This window comes from Glandiceps talaboti, chromosome 11, assembly GCF_964340395.1.
Source record: "Glandiceps talaboti chromosome 11, keGlaTala1.1, whole genome shotgun sequence".
Classification (NCBI taxonomy): domain Eukaryota; kingdom Metazoa; phylum Hemichordata; class Enteropneusta; family Spengelidae; genus Glandiceps; species Glandiceps talaboti.
In genome coordinates this window covers 7,736,132-7,756,104 of record NC_135559.1, presented here as the reverse complement: position 1 = coordinate 7,756,104, position 19,973 = coordinate 7,736,132, and the positions used below count along the sequence as shown (strand labels likewise).

The following is a 19,973-nucleotide window of genomic DNA, read 5'->3' as shown; positions in this document are numbered from 1 at the left end:
TCGACTGTTTACTTATGACTCAAATCTGTTTCATCCTTTCCCGGCAAACCACTCAATATATCTTGACATTCCTACCAACCATCTAAAGATGGCGCTGTACTGGTGTGATGACAAGAAAATCAAATTATACTATTTTTAGGGGCAAAACGGGACAAGTAGATGTCAAGGGTTCTATTCTAATGAGAAGAGACACTATTAGTGAAGTAGATGTTGTCCCCTTTGTTGGTCTCCTTATTGATAAACATTTAAAGTGCACTAATCACATAGCACATGTCCATAACAAAATCAAAGACGATGTGTGGCATGCTATTCAGACTTAGATATTGTTTACCATTAGACACTTTGATTCTTTTGTATTCATCCCTTATTCAGTTTCATCTTACATACGGTTTATAAATGTGTGGAAATGCATATTCGACACATTCACATTGTATTTGATGGCACAAAAAAGGCAGTCCGTGCAATGATGTAGCTCGTATACGAATCATTCTGCCCAATTGTTCGGGCAACTGAAAATACTTTGATATATTCAAACTATACAGAGTTTCAGGTAGCTCTTTTATATATGATCTGATGTATCATAAGTCTGCACATTCTATTACAGATCATTTCAATCTCAGACAAAGAAATAGTCGTAACTACTTTCTAGTGTATATACATGCAACATTTAGCCAATCTTCCATATCATACTCTGTTGTCAAAACCTGGAATAATCTGCCAGTTGAGATTCGGTCTATTGACTCATCCATGCATTTTTAAACAAAACAGTTAAATGGCTGTTATTCTTAGAATATATATAGCTGTAGTATCATGTAAAACTTTATATTATTTTCGTAAATTGTATGGGTATCAATTTTACTGTTCCATTGTTGTTTGCTGTGTTTTGTCATTTTGTAAATCTTTTTTCTATGTTGATTCACCTTCAAGTACTAATACATTTGTTAGTCACGAAGGGATAAAAGTTCAACTAGCTTTGTTATTTCTTGACCTTTTTGCCATGTATTCTGTGTATGTATTTATTTTAAGGTTAATATTATTATGTTATTATATTTGTGAATAAACATTATTATAATTTACTCGTATTCATATTTGAAATCTACATATTTCAGCTTTTCTTTGTAAACAGCATCAAAACGTTCATTCTGAGCTACTGTAAAACGTGTTTTCCAGCCACCAGTTATTCCTGTAAGGGAAACAGGAGAAAGCGAATTGTCACATATGAAGTTGTCATTCATGTATTCATTGTAACATCAATGGAAGCCCAGATTGTCAATGGACTGGTTGGTTGGTTATATCAATGCAGTATTTAAGAGATAATTATAAAAACTGCCCAATTTGATCCACACAAACTGCATTATTATGAAGGACGCTATTGTTAGGAGTTAAATCTCCCAGCAATATATGTTTACACTCACTGCGCAATGTGTTATTGGGCAAATAGTCCTTGAGTTTGATCTAGGATTAGCAATCTACTAATTAATACAAAGTTGATAAACCCTGATAAACAGTGATAACGATAGGAAATATGAAAAAACCCAGAGAGGAAACAATAGTTATGATGGCAATATTTAAAACTGAATTTGAAATATAGAAAAACAAGAAAATTATATTAGAAATCCGGAAAATCAAGAGAACAAAATTAATCATTCGTCCTTTTCCCTTTGCATGAAACAAAGATGAGGGACGGACTTAGGATTTTTAAATGTAAATTTTCTAGGTCCCTAAGCTCAACTTCACTTTATATAAAATCAGTCTTGCCTTTGATTACCCATAACTACGTATACGGCGGCCCAGAGATGACAAAGGAGCAATACATTTGTTGAAGAAATAATTAAATTTTTGAGAGCAAAATATTCAGTGCAAGGATAAAAAATTTCTTTCATAGGACAAAACATTTGTTTTTGGTTCAAAATAGACATATCAAAGCAAAAAGTTCAAATTTGTAGGACAAAACTTGAGTTGAACATATTGAAATTAAATGTAACTCATACCATCAAATTTAGTTTTGACTTGGAATTTCAAATCTGTTCTTGGGGTGTAACATTTTTGTACAAAGAATTGAAGTTTATTCTTGGGGAAAAAAGTTTGGGCATCAAAAGGTAAAAATCCTGTTATGCAAATCAATTTTCTGCTCTTGGTAAAAAAGGTTTTGTCTTACAAATTTGAACTTTTTGCTTTGATATTTCTATTTTGAACCAAAAAAATAATGTTTTGTCCTATGAAAGAGTTTTTTTATCCTTGTACTGAATATTTTGCTTACAAAAATTTAATTATTTTTTCCACAAATGTATTGTTCCTTTGTCATCTCTGGGCCGCCTTACATAACAACAACACTACTTAGAATTTATCACACATGGATTTATCTTTTAAAATAAAGATCTATTACATAATACGAGACATTCAATTTATTCTAAATTCATAACTATAGCGTTCATACATTACTGTAATATAAATTTACTCTCTTCAGCATCAAGTGTCTTGATTGATTTGCATTACTCTTTGTCTAAATTTAAAAATTATATCGGTCAATAGAGACAGACTTGGCGAATACATCACACATTTCACTGTTATTTACTCCCATCAAATCTGCATCAGTAAGACATATTCTTGATGAACCGTGTGTTGGTAAGCCAACTTTTAGTCTATCCATACACGCTCTATATTGCACTAAACAGTGGACAAAGTATCTTAAGTGGTTATATCGTAAAAGGTATCAAATTTAATCAACGATGGTACAGTGCAACATTTTATTTTTTCACAACTCATAATGAACCTGGAGGTGTATAACTATATATGTAAACATACTACCTTGTCTATACATCATATCAGGCACACCATGTTCTTTCTTTGCGACTGATATTGCTTTCATTCTAGCAAAGGCACATCTTTCTGCAATCATAGCGGCCGCTTCTTTTGTTACTGTCTCTCCAAGAAATCTTGAAATTCTCAGAACACCATCTTTGAGATCCTATTAAATGAAGAGATAAGTAGACAAATTTAATGACCAAAACTTAGGGCAAAATGAGTTCGGTTGTTTTTGTACTTAAAATTACTGACAACAATGTCTCTATACAGAGACTAATACACAGAATACACACAACGTGATTCACGAGTCTGTAGAACACTTACCATGTGTTTGGGTTGTTCACAGAAAATCAGAACTCTCCAAATTTGTCCGACTAGTTCAAACGTTAGGATGTATTCATGCACTCACCTTTTGTAATTCCTCATATGTTATAAACATTGCATCGATTTCATTCCTTTGGTTCCACCAGGAAAGAAAGTGGTCAGCCTGTAACCCATAAATAACTATGAAATATAAAATATTCATGGGTTAATTGTGGGATTACAAAATATCACACTATCATTAACATTTGTGGCTTAGCTCATGAGAACACTGTCTCGCAGTCATTGCTACTTAGCTTTGTGGTGGGCAATAGTCCTCGAAGGTTTCGCATATGCTATATTCGTAACGTGTATTTCGCATCGTCTTCGTTCAACAGTCATGTTCCCCACTATTTTTACGAGAAAGGTTTGCTTCCTAAAATGGTAAAAAAAAACATTTGAAATGTCTCACAAGAACTCTAATGTGTCAATTATGAATTCATGTTAATATAATTTACCATTTCCTTCCAGGAAATTCTCCACATGCGTTTCCCAGCTTCCGGGATTATCAAGCCACGGATTTTTCTTGGCAAAATGCCAGAGTGAAAGGGCAATATCCTTAGGGTTTCTGGTGATATACAGCGTCTGTAGGAAATAAGTCAATGACAACAGATGACATTTAAGTCATCCCATAGGGTGGATGTTTTGTGTTAATATCTGTCTGTCTGTCTGTCTGTCTGTCTGTCTGTCTGTCTGTCTGTCTGTCTGTCTGTGTCAACCATTTGTGCAAAAACTGCTTTGAACTGTTAAAATTTAGAATCTCTGCTATTGAATGGTGTCTACAAATGACGTTTGGTCCATATTCATTGCAGCACGACCACCAGTTCTGTCACAAAATTAATTTGTTAACAGAGTTGTTTTCTTTAGTAAGGATTCATACTGCCTCATCTTAAAAGGTTTCACATGTTTGGTGTCTACACTTATCTCTATAGTAACATATTTCAAAAGTATATCATAATTAATGTCATCCTGCAACTCATCAAAATCAGTTTGTTTCACTTTTTAGTAGAACGTCACTCGATATACAGTCTCTTGATCGCTGTAAACGAAACCAGATTTGGCCTAGCAACGGGATGTGCATGTCCATTGCATCTATACCGTGAGGGAGACTGTCAATGTAATTGCGCATTTTGCCATACTCTGAAGTGGTGAGCAAATTCCTAATGTTATGTTTTTATAAAAAAAAATACTACATCGTTCTCTTATTGCCATTGTTATCACTGCTGCAGCTGATGATGATGATGATGGTGGTGATGGTGGTTGTGGTTGTGAATAATGCAGATGATCATTACCTTTGGTTTCTTTTCTACATATTGTTTTGGCATGAACCATGGTAATAGATGAGCTGATAAGTACCTTTTCTCCTCTAAAGGCATCCCTGAAATCCACTCTCCTGATGACAACAAAAACATGCAATTAGTGACTACCAATAACGATCGTTCATTTAATAATTCATTAGATGGTTACTCACTTGAGTGTAGGCTTGACATATCTAGGACTTTGCAGTATTCATCCAATAATGGCCCTTCTCTCTCACCACTGCCTTCGGGAGTATCATAGTTAAAGATTTGGTATATAATAGCTTTCATCCAATGTGTGCCTGTAGAAGAGTAAGATTACTATGATATGATAGATAGCCTATAGAGATTCCATACAAAACGGGTTTCTGTTCTCAGTATTTGAAGAAAATTAATTCCATGCTAGGGGAGGGGGTGAAGTTGGTGGGGGGGGGGGGTTTACTACAATAGACCACAATACATCAAGGTTCTGCATACAAGATGTCCTTATATTAGAACGGATATACTTTTTTAAAGCTTTCGTTAGAGTGGTTATAGATCAAATCTTAATTCTCTTCCATCTTTTAATGATTATACCATATTTGAAATATGGCACGATGACATTAAATGAGCTTGGAAGTTTGAATGGAATCTCTGCCTGGCCTTTTACTTACAAGATTTGAGGAGATGCTCATGACTTTAAATTACTGACATACTGGGAGATGTAAGCTCAATCATTGAAAATCACATACATCTTAATTTCACGCTAGTTGGTCTCAGTACTAAGTAAAATTAAATTGCACATAATCGCTTAGCACTATCTTAGGAATATTGTCACATAAGGCCAGAAAAAATATAAAAAAGCTGTTCAACGGGCCCGACCTACCTATATTTTTGGCATTTTCTTTTTTTTTTGGTGGTGGCAATGTACCCTCCCGCGGGCTTTGCATGTAAATAAAATGTAAGCTTTGTTTCAAAATTAAGGGGATTTCTTTATATTTTGTGAATAATACATGTAACAATATACATTTGAGTCAATTCCAAATTATATAATATATTATACAATTGTTTCCGTGGCTCTGATGATGCATACAGTTGAGTTTACACTAATAATGATAATGTTGGGTTATTATATAGAAGCTTTTGTACGCCGTGCTTAAAGCGCTTTTTTTTACAATTAGCTGTAAGCAACGTACGCTACGGGGAAAAACTAAGCTGTAGCAACGTACACTACGAGGAAACATTTACGATAATGGGAAGGGGGCTGGGCAGTCTTTGGACCACCAACATTCTGATAGTCTGAAAGTCTTTAAATGTTTTGCTCTTTCTTCATCATTTTTTGGAAGTAAATTAAACCAGAAATCCTTTACTAATGACACATCCGCAAACTATCTTTTAGCTTTGCCATAACAAAATACACTTTATAGCCAGATGCTATGTACTGCATAGTATATTTGTCTCTTTCTCATATCTGGTATTTTAATACCAAATTCAATTCAACCCTTGTGAGACTTTAAATTATGTCAATGGTTTGATATTTCATGACTCTAAATGGCCTCCTATATTGTCATATTTTCAAAAAAAATTTTTTGAAGGTGCCTCCTTCCAAACAGTAGCAATCACGGTACCGGTGATACTTGTCTTTCTCCCAAAACAAGATGGAAGGTGGCTGGCTGTTGCTATATATACCTCCTTGTATGGGTTACAGCTCATTATGAGACATCTCCTTTTGCATGTGAAATCCACATCCTTTGTAAAGTAATCTAGTTGGGACTGTTATTGTAGTTGGTTATCACTGTTATTTTAATACATCATTGTACCATATAATTTGATATCGTCACTGTAGTGTAGGTGACAGAAGGGGTGGCTAAAATAATTCTGGAGTTTCATTTGGTGGGTGTTAACATTTTTGAGAGGAAAGGGTCAGAGGAGCTACAAAATACGTTTAACAATAAACTGTGTACATTTCCTACAGATAAATTGTAAGAGATAAAATCAAAATGACTGAATAAGTACTATATTAAGTCAACTTGAAATGTTTTGACATCATTATGTATGGCTTGTTTTAACATCCTTGTCCAATTATTTTGTAAAAATACCTTAACATCACTAAAGAAAGTACTCAAAGTATTATACCAATTCTATATAGTTGATGTGTAAAGATATCTCCCCACCTCATCTTATCTTACTCTTAAAGGGAACGTCATTCCAGGAAAGAAGGGTATCTTCATGAATGTGTGGTTGTGGAGAATCATTTCCTTATTTCACATAACATAATTTTCGCTTGGTTGCCAAAACCCCCCACCAGTTCACCTTTATTATACTTTTAAGTGATACACAGTTACATGATGGGTCTAAGCAGGCATGAATATTTATAAATACACACTGGTTATTCATCACTCCTGAGAGCTTACTTCATTTATTGGTTGAATGCTGACTATTCATGAATATTTATCTAAAGGAGTCATGATAAATTTGAAGACTGGGCCAGATATAGTAGTCGGTTGATATTTATTCAATTTTGATGATTGTGAATGACTTCTGAGGCAGTAGCAAGTTGTGACCTTGCCTGACCTACATAAATGAAGGTATCTGGTGACAAATGAATACACACATACACACACACACACACACACACACACACACACACATATATATATATATATATATACACACATATATATACATACATATATATATATATATATATATATATATATATATCATCCAAAATATAGATTATTAAGAAATAGATTACAGGTAATAGAAGTAATGGAATGTATTTCATTTTTAGTTACACGAAATTCACATATTATTGCAATGCTTTGTTGTAGGTGAACTAATTTACTCTTTTAAGAGAGAAAATCTTTAAGAGAGAAAATTGTCTTTTGGGGGTCTGTGCAGTGTTGTGGCATTCAGAGACAAGTAAGAACTTTTAATTAACATTTGAAAACAGTCATAAATATAAATAATAGATATATCAGTGATCAAGACAACAGCAATTAGTCCTCGAGAACACATGGATCCCCCACTGAGCTATCTTAGCTAACCGGCCTACATTGTATTTATATTTGTACTACAAGAAGGACTTGTAATACAATTCGGTGAAAGGTTAAGTTATTTGTTTAATGCAATCACCCACTAACCTGCAAGGACACCAAACGCATTTCATTCATTCATTCATTCATTCACCGAGATTATCAGGCCTGTCAACTGGTGTGATCGGATAATTGCTTCTGATTATTCCTAGAGTTGCTGTTACTTACAGTTATTCACAGAATCACTGAATCTCTGAATTACACCAATAGACACTTAAGCATGCAGACTAACGTAACACGACATGGACGATATTATTAAAAATACAAAACCCTCGAAAAAACATTCATATTACCGCTTCGAGTATGGACGCTTTTACAAGGTCAAAGTAATGTACAAAAAAATGGTCAGTTTGTAACTTGGCATATCAATACTGATAAACGTCGTGTACTATCTTGATTTAAATGTCACTTTAACCAAAGACCATCGAGAAAACATCACACGTGGGGACCAGATAAGAGTCCACGATAAGCCTTTAGTAAACATTGAGAAATCTAGCCGAATAATATTTCATGAAACAATACCGTCCCTAGTCTCGCTGCCAGACTCATGACTGTCGTCCCTAAGCTTGGTAAGGAACTTTACTCCCTCGGGACTAAAGTTCCAAACTTACAAACCTTAGGGACGATAGTCACGAGTCTTGCAACGAAGCTATGCCATTCCTCCTTGCTGTGGAAGCATTAAGTAAAATACGCCCGTCAGCTGGTAACTCTTCGGACAAGGCGATGCGAGGACTCTGTCTAGATACATGTTATTCTAATTAACGTTGGAAGAAGAACAGTGAATGTACCTGAAGCCTCGTCGATAGTCAGACATATACTGTTATACACATACCTGACTTTGGGTAGGAAACCAACCATATATCATCACCACGTACTTCCATACTGGGTATTCGTCGAATTGTGTCCTCACATATAAATTTTGGGAACCGCATGCCATCGATGACAGGCTCTTTTTCCTGAGTACGGACGTCCACTTGAGGAGGTGGTGTTAACGCCATATTGCTTGACCTAGCATGACCTCAAATAAGTAGTATAGCATGAGGGTGCCAGAACACTTTAGTCGTCTTATTTAGAACATGTGACACCTCATAATCTAAATGCTATATATTTATACTACCGCTTAGCACATGGAAAAATGAAAACAGAATCTTTTATTACATCTCCTCCCCCACCCAATGGCATCAACCCTTCCTCCCACCCACCCATATTAGTCCAGACCTAACAATAACACTCTCAAGTGTACTAGAGTGTCAAACTATAGGTCATCATCATCCCACCACCAATACAAATAGTTCAGTCCTCAGAATGTGAAATGCGGGAGGAAATATTTCCGTTTTTTGAAAATCAGAACCTGAAACCTAGGTGTTAGGAAAAAGTATGACAGTCTCACACAGAGTTCGCTCACTGATTAGTCATCAAAATGAAAAACGCCATGAGTGTGTTTGAAAATACACATGGAACACTACTTACTGAATGCTATTACCATCTACAGTTTCCGAGTTCGAGGATGGTTACACACCGACCAGAGAGCTAATTACTCGAATTTAACGTTAATCATGGCGTACAACTTACTAGCATTAAGTAAATCCGACATCGATGAAACATTTGAGAAAATGTTCGAAGCCTTTATGGGTAACCTTAGCGAAAATATCTCCATCGTCCTTATAAGTGCTACAGGAAATTCCAACTTAAAACAGTACGAAGTTGACACCTGCCAGAGCTACAGAAATACTATCTATGAAACATTGCTTTCGGAATGTTACGCTTATATTTACGGTAGCGACATTGGTGTGGACCTAGTCAGACTAAAATTATTCTGGCAAAAATATTCAAAAGTTTCACTTCGAACCAACATTGAAGAATTTTGCGCCAAAATTGCTAACGAATTTATGGTTATTCATCGCGTCAGTCGAGTTCTGAGAAAATGTGGACAATATCAAGACTTGATTCAGTTAAGTAGTGGAGACGACAAGTCTTATACATATATACAGACAAAGAATATTACGGGAAAATGGCGAGGACACCTGACGAACCTTTATTCCACAACTGTCATGACGTCGGAAACGTGTAGGCCGACATTTTGACTACACGCTTGTACTTGATGGTGATACCGGCGTTGCTCCAGGTGTTGCGCACGAACTTTTAGCAATTGCAGCAGGAAATCCCGAAAAGGGACATATTCAGCCTGCTATTATCATGAATAGTGACGATGGCGACACTTTGTTCATGCATCTAGAAAAGATTCGCCAACAACTGAACGCGAGAGTTGGTGACTCTGTTAACGACATGTTTGGTCAATGTGGATTCTTTGGAAAGGCACTGATAAAGAACCAAATCTACCTAGAAAAAGTAATTGGCAAGAGAGGACAACCGCTTGAAACAGTTCCCGTCGATGTCCTTAGCCATGACACTTTCGAAGCGGCTATTCTCAAGCCATACTACGCAGTAAGTATATTTCTATAAGAAGCGCCTTGTTACAACTACATAACGTGGGATATTCGGGAACGAAGATGGAATAAAGGGGAAGTCTTGTTATCCATGTATTTCTGGAAGACCATTATTGGTCGACCAATGAGATGGCTTCAGAGTACAGTGCAAGGAAGCGACTTTAACGCTACTAAGGTGCGAACAGAATGTGAATTCGACTTTGTTAGTAAGTACATTGCACACTCTGCCATCTGGATGATGTTGATGAAGCCTCTCCTGTTATTGTACATGTTTCTTCAAATCACCGCTCATGTTATATTCCCACGTTTTCCATTAGCCTTAATTATGTTCCTCGTTTTAGTATTTCCGAAGTTAGCGATCCTGGCTTTCAACAACATAAATTTAGTATTGCTCGAAACGTTTTGTTCCATTTTACAATTTACACCTGAAGCAGTTGTGGGATGCGTCAGACTTTTCCAAGCCATACAGGCTAACATTTGCAGGTGTTGTAAATGGATTCCACAAAGAGCTGTCGAAGAAGAATTCATGAAACCAAACGCTTTTATATCAAGTTTTAAACACCTGTGGGGGTACAGTCTGTTCAGTGCTATTTTGATTGTAATATTTGCTGTATTTGCGCCACATGGTTTACTCATATACTTTTTACTGATGACTGTGTTCCTAATACCAATCTTCACTGCCCTCACCTCTCTCAGACTGAAGTTAACAGAAGGAAGTCGAAAATACTATGGCGACACTCCGGAAAACTTGTCCCGTGTCGAAAGTATTCGAAGTTTAGGAATGTTAGATCCAGAATATTCTTTTTCTCTTAACATGTCACAACTTTGATTGCCATCAAGGAACCCGACGAAAACCAAATTAACTCACATTTTTGGTTTGAATAATGACAAACTAAAGTTTAATGTCACATGTGACGAGGAAAATGGAAACAGACATTGAACATTGTTATGTTACAGCTACGTTCCATTACACAGGGACTGTTTGTGTTATTCACCAGGCCATTATATTATCATCTCTTAGAGGTCTGCAGTTATTCCAATATGGAGAAAAAATATTTTTTAATTTAGGCTACGGAAAACAACATAATTATTTGGTATTCTATCAAATGACTAATTACATATCTAAAACAAGGCCATTTTTCACTGTATTATTTTTTTTCAATGTTTTATGTCAAATTTTGGAAAACTGATTAACATATTATGGTGATTTTGGTTACCATGGCAACATATGTTCATAAAATGACCCTCTTTTTTGAACTTAGCATAACAAACTACCTAAGGTAGGGTGGTTAATATTCAAATAAATTTGATTATTATCAAAATTATTAATATTATATAAGATTTATTTAATTATTATAATTATAATTATCGTTATTATTATTTTAAATCAAGCCCAAGCTGACAATAGGTCATGTTAAACCCAGACTGTAGTGTCCTACAAACTCACAGCTCAGCCATCGACCACCTCGACTCCAAATGAGACTCGGAGACTTACTAAAAACAAATTATATCACACCATTTAGTTGATAAGAGAAACTTTGTAGACAAGAGCAAAAAGATCATTTCAAAAATATTGTGAATCGTTCAGAAGCAATAACGACTGTTATTCTATATGGATTTGATATCATAAGCAGTGCGGGGATAGTTAAGGGTTGTTTATCATCACTAGTACTAGGAAGCCTAATATATCTAAAACCATCACACAGGGATATCGCCATTCTTTTGTCCAGTATGATTGGTGTCAGTGATTCTTGTTGCTTTGGCGATGTTGTCAAGGAAAATTAATGATTTGAAAATGAAAATAAAATTGATTGAAAATGAAATATTATATTCTCACATTTAAACTGGTGCTACCTGGTGTAACATAAATTGTATAAAATTGGATAGCTGTTTCCATGGAAACATGATAGACGTGAAAATTATGTTTTCGTTATATACACATACATCTCCCAAATAACATTATAAATCTGATAAATATCATTTTATTTGCACATTGACCCCACTACAAAGGGGAGTTTGTCATGCTGAGTTCAAAAAAGTGGTCATTTAATGAACATCAGTTGCTATGGTAACCAAAATAACCAGATCACAAGGATTTTTTTTTTTAAATTAGACAAACATTTTTAAAAATTAAAATTTAGGAAAATATCCTTGCTGTTGGCCTTTATAAGTTGGTGGTATCTGTTGTAACATCTCCTATATGAATACATATAGTTGAGCCCTCAGAACATAAAATGAAAATCAGAAGCTGAAACCTAGGTGTTAGGAAAAAGTATGGTAGGCTCACATCGAGTTCACTGACTGATTAGTCATCAAAATGAAAAACGCGATGAGTGTGTTTGAAAATACACATGGAACATCGTTTATATCTGTCCACCTTAAACTGACTAAGAATGTAGGGTGCAGAATCTGGTAGCCATACAACATCTTATGATACACTCTAGGGCGGGTTAGTAATGGGACCTACGGTTGGACTGGCATACTGTCTCCTTTTTTGGATTTCTTTCATCACAAGATTACAGGAAATATCATCTGGATACGACGATGTGCTACTGCAAATGTTTTGAATACACCAGTTGTACACATGTAAACATATGCTTTGTCATCTAGATCTCAAAGCACATTTCAGGACTGCAGAATGAATACAATAAAGTACGAGATGAAACTAATACTCTGTAGGCACTGTGCTATCAGTCTACTCTGTATGCCTGCCACACTACTAGACCAACTCTGCACTGTTCCCGATCGAAGGAGATGAATACAGCAAGTTGAATGTGAATGGACTTCTCATTGTCTCCTTGAAAATTAACACGAGTCCATGGCCTGGGTCTTTATTTACAACAATATTTCTTTCAATCTCCACGACACAAAATCGTTAATAATTATATTTCTGTCACTTTCTTGAATTATTTCTTGAACATATCTCTGTTAAATACTGAACTAACATCAAACACCTTTATGTGGGTATTCAAATTTCTCCGTATTGATTGTGTTTCCACTTTTCCTTCAATTCATACAGTAAATATACACCTAATCTGTTTTGGGTTTTTACTTGCATAGATATGTCTCATTATACATATTTTATTGTTATATTATCGTTACAAATGTTATATTGTGCACAAATCTAAAATATATCAGCCTTCTGTCCTCTGTCTATAAGAGTGTTTGTATGTGATAATGCGTGCAGAATGAATACATTTTAATCTCAATAGAAAAAAATTAAAACAGATTTATATTGTCAAAAGTATGAATTACATATTGTATTGGATTCCTTTGACATGTTTCTGACCCTTTGTAGTCCACCATGATTTCAGTTCACTAATTTAGTCATATACATACTGGAAATCTAAATATTTCAGCTTCTCTTCATAAACAGCATCAAAACGTTCACTCTGAGCTACTGTAAAACGTGTTTTCCAGCCACCAGTTATTCCTGTACAGTAAATAAAAGAAAGCGAATTTTATATTTCATGTGTTTAATATCATATCAATAAAACATAAATGGTCAATAGACTGGTTTGTTATAGCCATCCATCTTTTTAGCAACAATCATTGGATTATGAAAACTTGGACATTTTGATTCTAAAGTTGAAGGTTGGAGCAGCTACAAAATTACGAAAAAATGTTAACCCCCAGAAATAATTCAATAACTTTATCAGTATAAATCAATAGTCAAAAATCTCATGAATCGTTACTATTATAATCATATTTTGTTTAAGTAAACTTCCTATTATGTTATATTAAATCTACCATCAATAGTATTTACAAATTCCAGTAGTATTAAGCATCAGATATGCGAGCTTCGGATTGTGATATATGTGGTACAAACAGAACAAACAACTAAATGTCTAAAATGACACAATTTGTTATAATCCACACCACACTTCTTCTCCAATACCATCTCTGTATACTGTAACAGTATTGTCTCTGTTCATTAAGGGCAGAAGATTTTAGCCTGGCATTTATTCCTTTTAATGAAATACAAGAGTTGCCAATATTTTACATAGACACAGTAAACCGTACGGATTTCGTCTAGAAAGTTTACCTTTTCTATATATCATCTCAGGTACGGCATATTCTTTCTTTGCCATTGATATTGCTTTCATGCTATCAAATGTACATCTTTCTGCGATCACATCCACTGTTTCTTCTGTCAATGCCTCTCCCAGAAATCTTGAAATTTTCAAAACACTATCTCTAAGATCCTGGAGATTCGATGAAGACATACAAATGTACATATTAATCTTTAACAAGAAACAAGAACAAATGGTAACGTTTGTTAGGAAATGGTTATTTTAAAGTAGGAACGGCTCAAAAAGTGCAGATCCACTGACACTGACATGATCCTTATGGTACTCCATAGATGATTATAACTTATACCACATCACAATGCATGGTTTGTAAGCTTCCATTTGTATAAAGTAATACTATCTATATCTTTCAATCTGGAATTAATTTATCTCTGTGAAGTTTTAAACGTGTTTGAAGATTTTCCGTGTTTTTATAACATTGATAAATGAACGGACTTTGTCTATGTTGTTTCCTTTTGTTTGTCAAGTCTAGAAAAAAATGTTGGTTTAGAAATCAATTATTCACATTAAAACTCTCATCCATATCCTAAATTACCACTACAACCGAAATTTGGCCAAAACAAATCTTTAACTGGTTGAAAGTTGTGAATGTATCCATGCACGCACCTTTTGTAAGCTCTCATAGGTTATAAACATCACTTGTAAATCCATTTCATTCTGTAAGTTCCACCAGGAAGCCATATGATCAGCATGTGACCCATACATCACTACAAAATATAACATGCATGATCTTGTGACGTGAACCACATAACACACATTAAAGACCAAGTTTACGGTTGAAAGAAAGGTGTCCAACACAGTAGTCTGTGATTAAATTTTGCCCGACAGAGCTACAGCAAAATGTTGATACACAACAAACAAACAAACAAACAAACAAACAAACAAACAAACAAACAAACAAACAAACAAACAAACAACACAAACAAACAAACAAATGAATGAATGAATGAATGATCTTATGTAATCCTCACGATCGTGTCCCCCTGATGATATTATGCAAGAATATGAATTTCACACACTGATAAAGGGCGAATAAAAGGACTCAATCTAAAAAAAGTTATGTTAATTAATAGCTTAATTGGTCGGAACACTGGCTTGTCCTCCATATTTGGCAATAAATGTACTTATTAAATTACACAATTTCATGTTAAAATATCACGAGGCTTTCAATCGTGGGAAATACATCACCTAGAACTGACACGTGAAGTTTTATGTATTTATTTAATTTTGTATACAATGTCTCTAAGTAAGCCAGAGGACTGGATGTGACTGTACTAAGGACGGTTTTTAAAATTTGATAAGCACACAATGTCCACACTTTCATTAACAAATAACACAACACAACACAACACAACACAACACAACACAACACGGCACAGCACGGCACTGCACTGCACAGCACAATACAATGCAACACAACACAAAACAGCACAGCACAGCATGGTACAACACAACATACTTGGAGTTGTGGTGGGCAATAGTCATTGAATATTTTGAACATTTTCTCAACATTATCAGTAGTAAGTTTTATTTTCTAAAATAGTCACAGTGATACATATACACGTAGGATGTTGTTTAAGAACTATATGTCTAGTGTGAAATACTATTAAGCAAACAGAACGTCACATTAATTTACCATTTCCTTCAATAAAATCCTCCAAATATGTATCCCAGCATTCAGGAGTATCAAGAAAATCTTGGATCTTGGCAAAATGCCAGAGTGACAGTGCAGTATCCTTAGGGTTTCTGGTAATATATAAAGTCTGAAAAATAAGAACAAAGGATAATGAGACAACATTTGATTTCTACTTCCGACAGAGGCGTTTTGTCTTAGATGTCTAACTATATCTGTCTGTCTGAGCCACTTTCCAATTCACTTCAAATGAAATTTGGTACACAACTTTGAAATAGGGGTAATGGCCAAAATCTCATTACCTTTGGTTTCTTTTCTAAATATTGTTTTGGTATAAGCCACGGCAAGAGATGAGTTGCTACATATCTTCTCTCCTCTAAAGGCATCCTTGAAATCATTTCAGACCCCAATTTTCCTGAGAATAATAAACAAAATATGCAGTTAATGATGACTAGAAATACTGAGGTATTATTGTGTAACTTACCACTTACATTGTAGGTAATAAATCAAGTTACTATAGCTGAGATATTTTTCAAGTTGTACTTAAACTGCACTGCCGAGAATTTTTTATGTAACGCTCAGGATGCTGACAGGCCTGCAATTGCCAACTTCCAAGCGACTGTTTTTTTAGACAGAGGCTTAACTCTGGCAAATTAAAACACATTTAGTAGTTTCACTGGAAATAGATAAATTCACAATATGTGTGACAGGGACCACGATAACGTCAGAACTGTCTTTTAAAAACCTTGTTGGAATACCTTCTAAATCTGTGCTTTTGCATACACTCAGATTGTCAAGGTCAGTCCGTATAATTTCCACGGTTACTGATTGCAGAGAAAATGAATTAGGAAGAACACATTTGTTATTGGAGTAGTCTTTCACAGCATTCACAGCCACCGTTTCCTGTGAATAATTTTTCAGTGATCTAATTGCAACATTTTTTGTGGCATTTAATTGTACCATTGACAATTTTTCTGGTGCAGTATATGGAAAAGTGATCATTTATGCCAGTGGGGATGACCATAGACTTATTTTTCAGAGGTGTTACACAAGATATGATCAAGAATTGTTAAGAGGTACCCCAACAAAAATCGGCAAATGTAGCAACGCATGCAGCATTTTGAAAAGGGCACTACGCTGACATCTCGCTCACGTTTTCAGTATTATCTCGTTTATTTTCGCTTACGTTACAGAAATTGTAGCGTTTGTTTCCAGTTAAACGTCAGAACGAAAAAAAAAAACCATGAAAACAGAAGAAAAAATACCAAAACCCTTTTAAATTTTTTTAAATCACAGCAACGGTAAGATTATTGCAGCTGAGGTGGATTTGAGTTTTCTATGAGAGACATGGTCAGGGTACTCCCTAGTTGGGTCCATTTGGTTGTTTGTTTCTTAGTCATTCTGTTGTACTGGTGAAGACAGAGCATATTTCGGGCATTTCCAGGAAATTATCAATTTCTTTCAGGGAATTATACAATTTAGTTGATACATGGCCGCATTTGATGAGTCCACATGTTGTACTCGTCACACAATATAGCTCGATGATTCCTAATTGCTCCATATATGTTTCATTCTTTCAGTAAAAAACTTACTTCCAAATTTCACTGAAAACACCATGTCATATTATTCGTTTATTTCTTTTGACTTTAACAACCACAAGCGACATTGGAACGTCAACAATATGTTTGAAAATGTCTATCACATATACTTCACTGAAAACTTGACTCATAAAAGTCAAAATTCATTTGAAACAACACCACAAGAACGATTAATATAATTATGTTCAATACACTAAAGTCATTCACCTTCAACTTGATCGATAATTTATGTATTTGGATACTTGAAAAGATTTTTGTTTGTTTGTTTGTTTGTCTGTTTGTTTGTTTGTTTGATTGTCTGTTTGTTTGTGGTCTTGCTTGTACCCACACTCCTTGTACTTGTATAATACTAACCTGTTGCAGAATCTGGAAATTCAATACCTTTGAAAAAATCTTCAAAACGAGGTCCTTGTTACTCACCACGACCTTCCGGAGTGTCATAGTTGAATATTTGATATAAAATACCAATCATCCAGTGTGTGCCTTGGTAATATACACAGACCAAAAACGATGTTATTGTTAAAGGGGCAAGTAATAAAACGTACGATGGTGTTTTATTTATAGTTCTATTGTTTTAATTAATAAATGCAACAACTGTGTGTTCATCACACCTGAAAATAAGCCTGTTGGGGTTGCTCCTTTTCGAAGTTATTCGTCTTGCTTTTTTTTAGGTATCTAGCAATCTAAGCTACATGATAAGACTGCTCTTAGTCATTCATGGTGTGTGGTTGTTGTGTGCTGCTATCTATGTGTAACAGCGCCACCAAGGATTGATAAAGACCAACCATTTCGATTGCTTACTTTGTGTACTAGTCGGCGCTGTTTGTACACATGTCCAAGGTATCGCCTTTTTTTTTTAATACAAATTTTCGATCTTGTCGGTTTAAGATATGTATACAATTTATCGCTTTCATATTTTCCTTGGGAAGTACACGTTTTTGCAATGGTATTGAACTTCTCGCAGTTATTGGCAGTGTATTCACCCAATGAGTGTGTCTTGATTATTCTACGCCCCTATGATGACATATATACCAATTGACCCTTTGCAGCAGACTGATACATTCACGTCAGATACTTCACAAATATGAGTATTCGATAGGTGATGAATGGTGTATCTGCTTACCTGAACGTCCCAATTTAGTTGAGGCTAACATATGTGGTATTTTTTCAAACCCATGGAACGGTATACGTATATAATTACAAAGTTCAACAGTTGTTCAAATTGTCCACCATGAAAAAGAGATTGTACTGCATTACTACTCAGGTTGGCCCCTCACGTACCTGTCTTTGGGTACGACATCAGCCAGATGTCGTTATCCCGCACTTCCATACTCTGTATTTGTCTTAGGTGTTCTTCAAACACACATTTTGGGAACTTAATACCGTCAATAACAGGCTGTTTGTCGTGGACAGGAACCGGGAAGCTAGCGCCAGCCATGGATTGACCTTAGTTGAATAAGGAGTACAGTCTGAATACAGTTGTAATATGTCATGTTGATGTATGGGGGTCACGGTATGATAACGAATAGTATGTATACATTATGCCCATTAGCTGTCAAAATGGTGACTCAGTGTTTGACATGTGCAGGATTAGCAATCCTCTACTGAAGCTAATATTAAAGGTCATGTAGCAGGAGAACACCAACTCCTTGCCTGTGAAGTAAGGTGTAATTGGCTTGACTTTTGTAGTTCAAGTAAAAACCAGGCCAATTAAAGCACCGTTAAAAGCCATAGTCTCGCGGCCAGACTAGTGAGTTAGGTTTATACCACCAATTCATACATTTCCGTAAAGGTTTCGCTCTGTTCCATCTTACCATTGTCTTGCTTTTACCAGTTCTTAATAGAGAACGTGGATAAGTAAATATTTTGGTGTGACAAGCAGTATTTTTTCGTAACCTAGAGTGTTAGAGTGTACCTAGTGACGAGTGTACCTACTGCCTGTCGATTGTCACATTATGTGGTGTTTTTGGAAGCCCATCTAACATCAAACCTTTACAATTCACCAAAAAATTAAAGTTGACACACATGAATGGAAGCTCACACACACATGATGGAATTTAGCTGGGCACGCTTAAATAACAAGTGAGATGATCTTTTCACAATATTTTTAAGTATTTTTTATGTGACATTGAATAAAATTAAAGTACTTTATTATTAAGCTGTGGCATTTATTATTTATGAGATTCAAGAATGTGTAGTGAGATACTTGAGAAAACATATTAAGTAAAGGTAATGTATGTTTTGTAAATATTGGCATGGTTACCTAAAAGAGAAAATTAGATAACCAGCTGCAATTTACTGTCGAGATGAAAGAAAATACTATAGACGGGTAGTCAATGTTCTCTGATAATATAGCCACCCATTAGAAATCCTCGCATAATACCAAACAGTCAATGATATGCGTTGTCATCTAGATTTCAAAACACGTTTCAGGACTGTAGAATATGTAATAAAATAAAGCATCAGATGAAACTTAAACTCTAAAGACAACTCGCTAACATTTTACTCTGCACGCCTGCCATACTTTTAGACCAACGCTGCACTGCAGACTGTTCCCGAAAATCGTCTGTAGAAGATACATATAGCAACGTGGATGTAGTGCTCATGAAATTCTCTTCAAAAGACTTGTTATTGCCTCCTTAACTTGCAAATGAATCATCACGA

At 35.2% G+C, this 19,973-nt stretch overlaps 2 protein-coding genes across 2 annotated transcripts; both read right to left on the bottom strand.

Moving 5' to 3' along the window:
• Window positions 1-994: 994 nt before the first annotated feature.
• On the bottom strand, window positions 995-18,743 carry LOC144442579 (sulfotransferase 1B1-like). Its single transcript, XM_078131959.1, has 8 exons — window positions 18,591-18,743; window positions 17,664-17,792; window positions 4,637-4,765; window positions 4,458-4,558; window positions 3,624-3,750; window positions 3,215-3,309; window positions 2,809-2,968; window positions 995-1,183 (listed from the first exon to the last, which is right to left on the bottom strand). Exons 3-8 carry the CDS (start codon window positions 4,752-4,754, stop codon window positions 1,074-1,076), a joined length of 711 nt encoding a protein of 236 aa, XP_077988085.1. The 5' UTR covers window positions 4,755-4,765; window positions 17,664-17,792; window positions 18,591-18,743; the 3' UTR covers window positions 995-1,073.
• On the bottom strand, window positions 13,311-18,747 carry LOC144442743 (amine sulfotransferase-like). Its single transcript, XM_078132114.1, has 6 exons — window positions 18,591-18,747; window positions 16,014-16,126; window positions 15,715-15,841; window positions 14,685-14,785; window positions 14,033-14,192; window positions 13,311-13,420 (listed from the first exon to the last, which is right to left on the bottom strand). Exons 1-6 carry the CDS (start codon window positions 18,745-18,747, stop codon window positions 13,311-13,313), a joined length of 768 nt encoding a protein of 255 aa, XP_077988240.1.
• Between the last annotated feature and the right edge of the window lie 1,226 nt (window positions 18,748-19,973).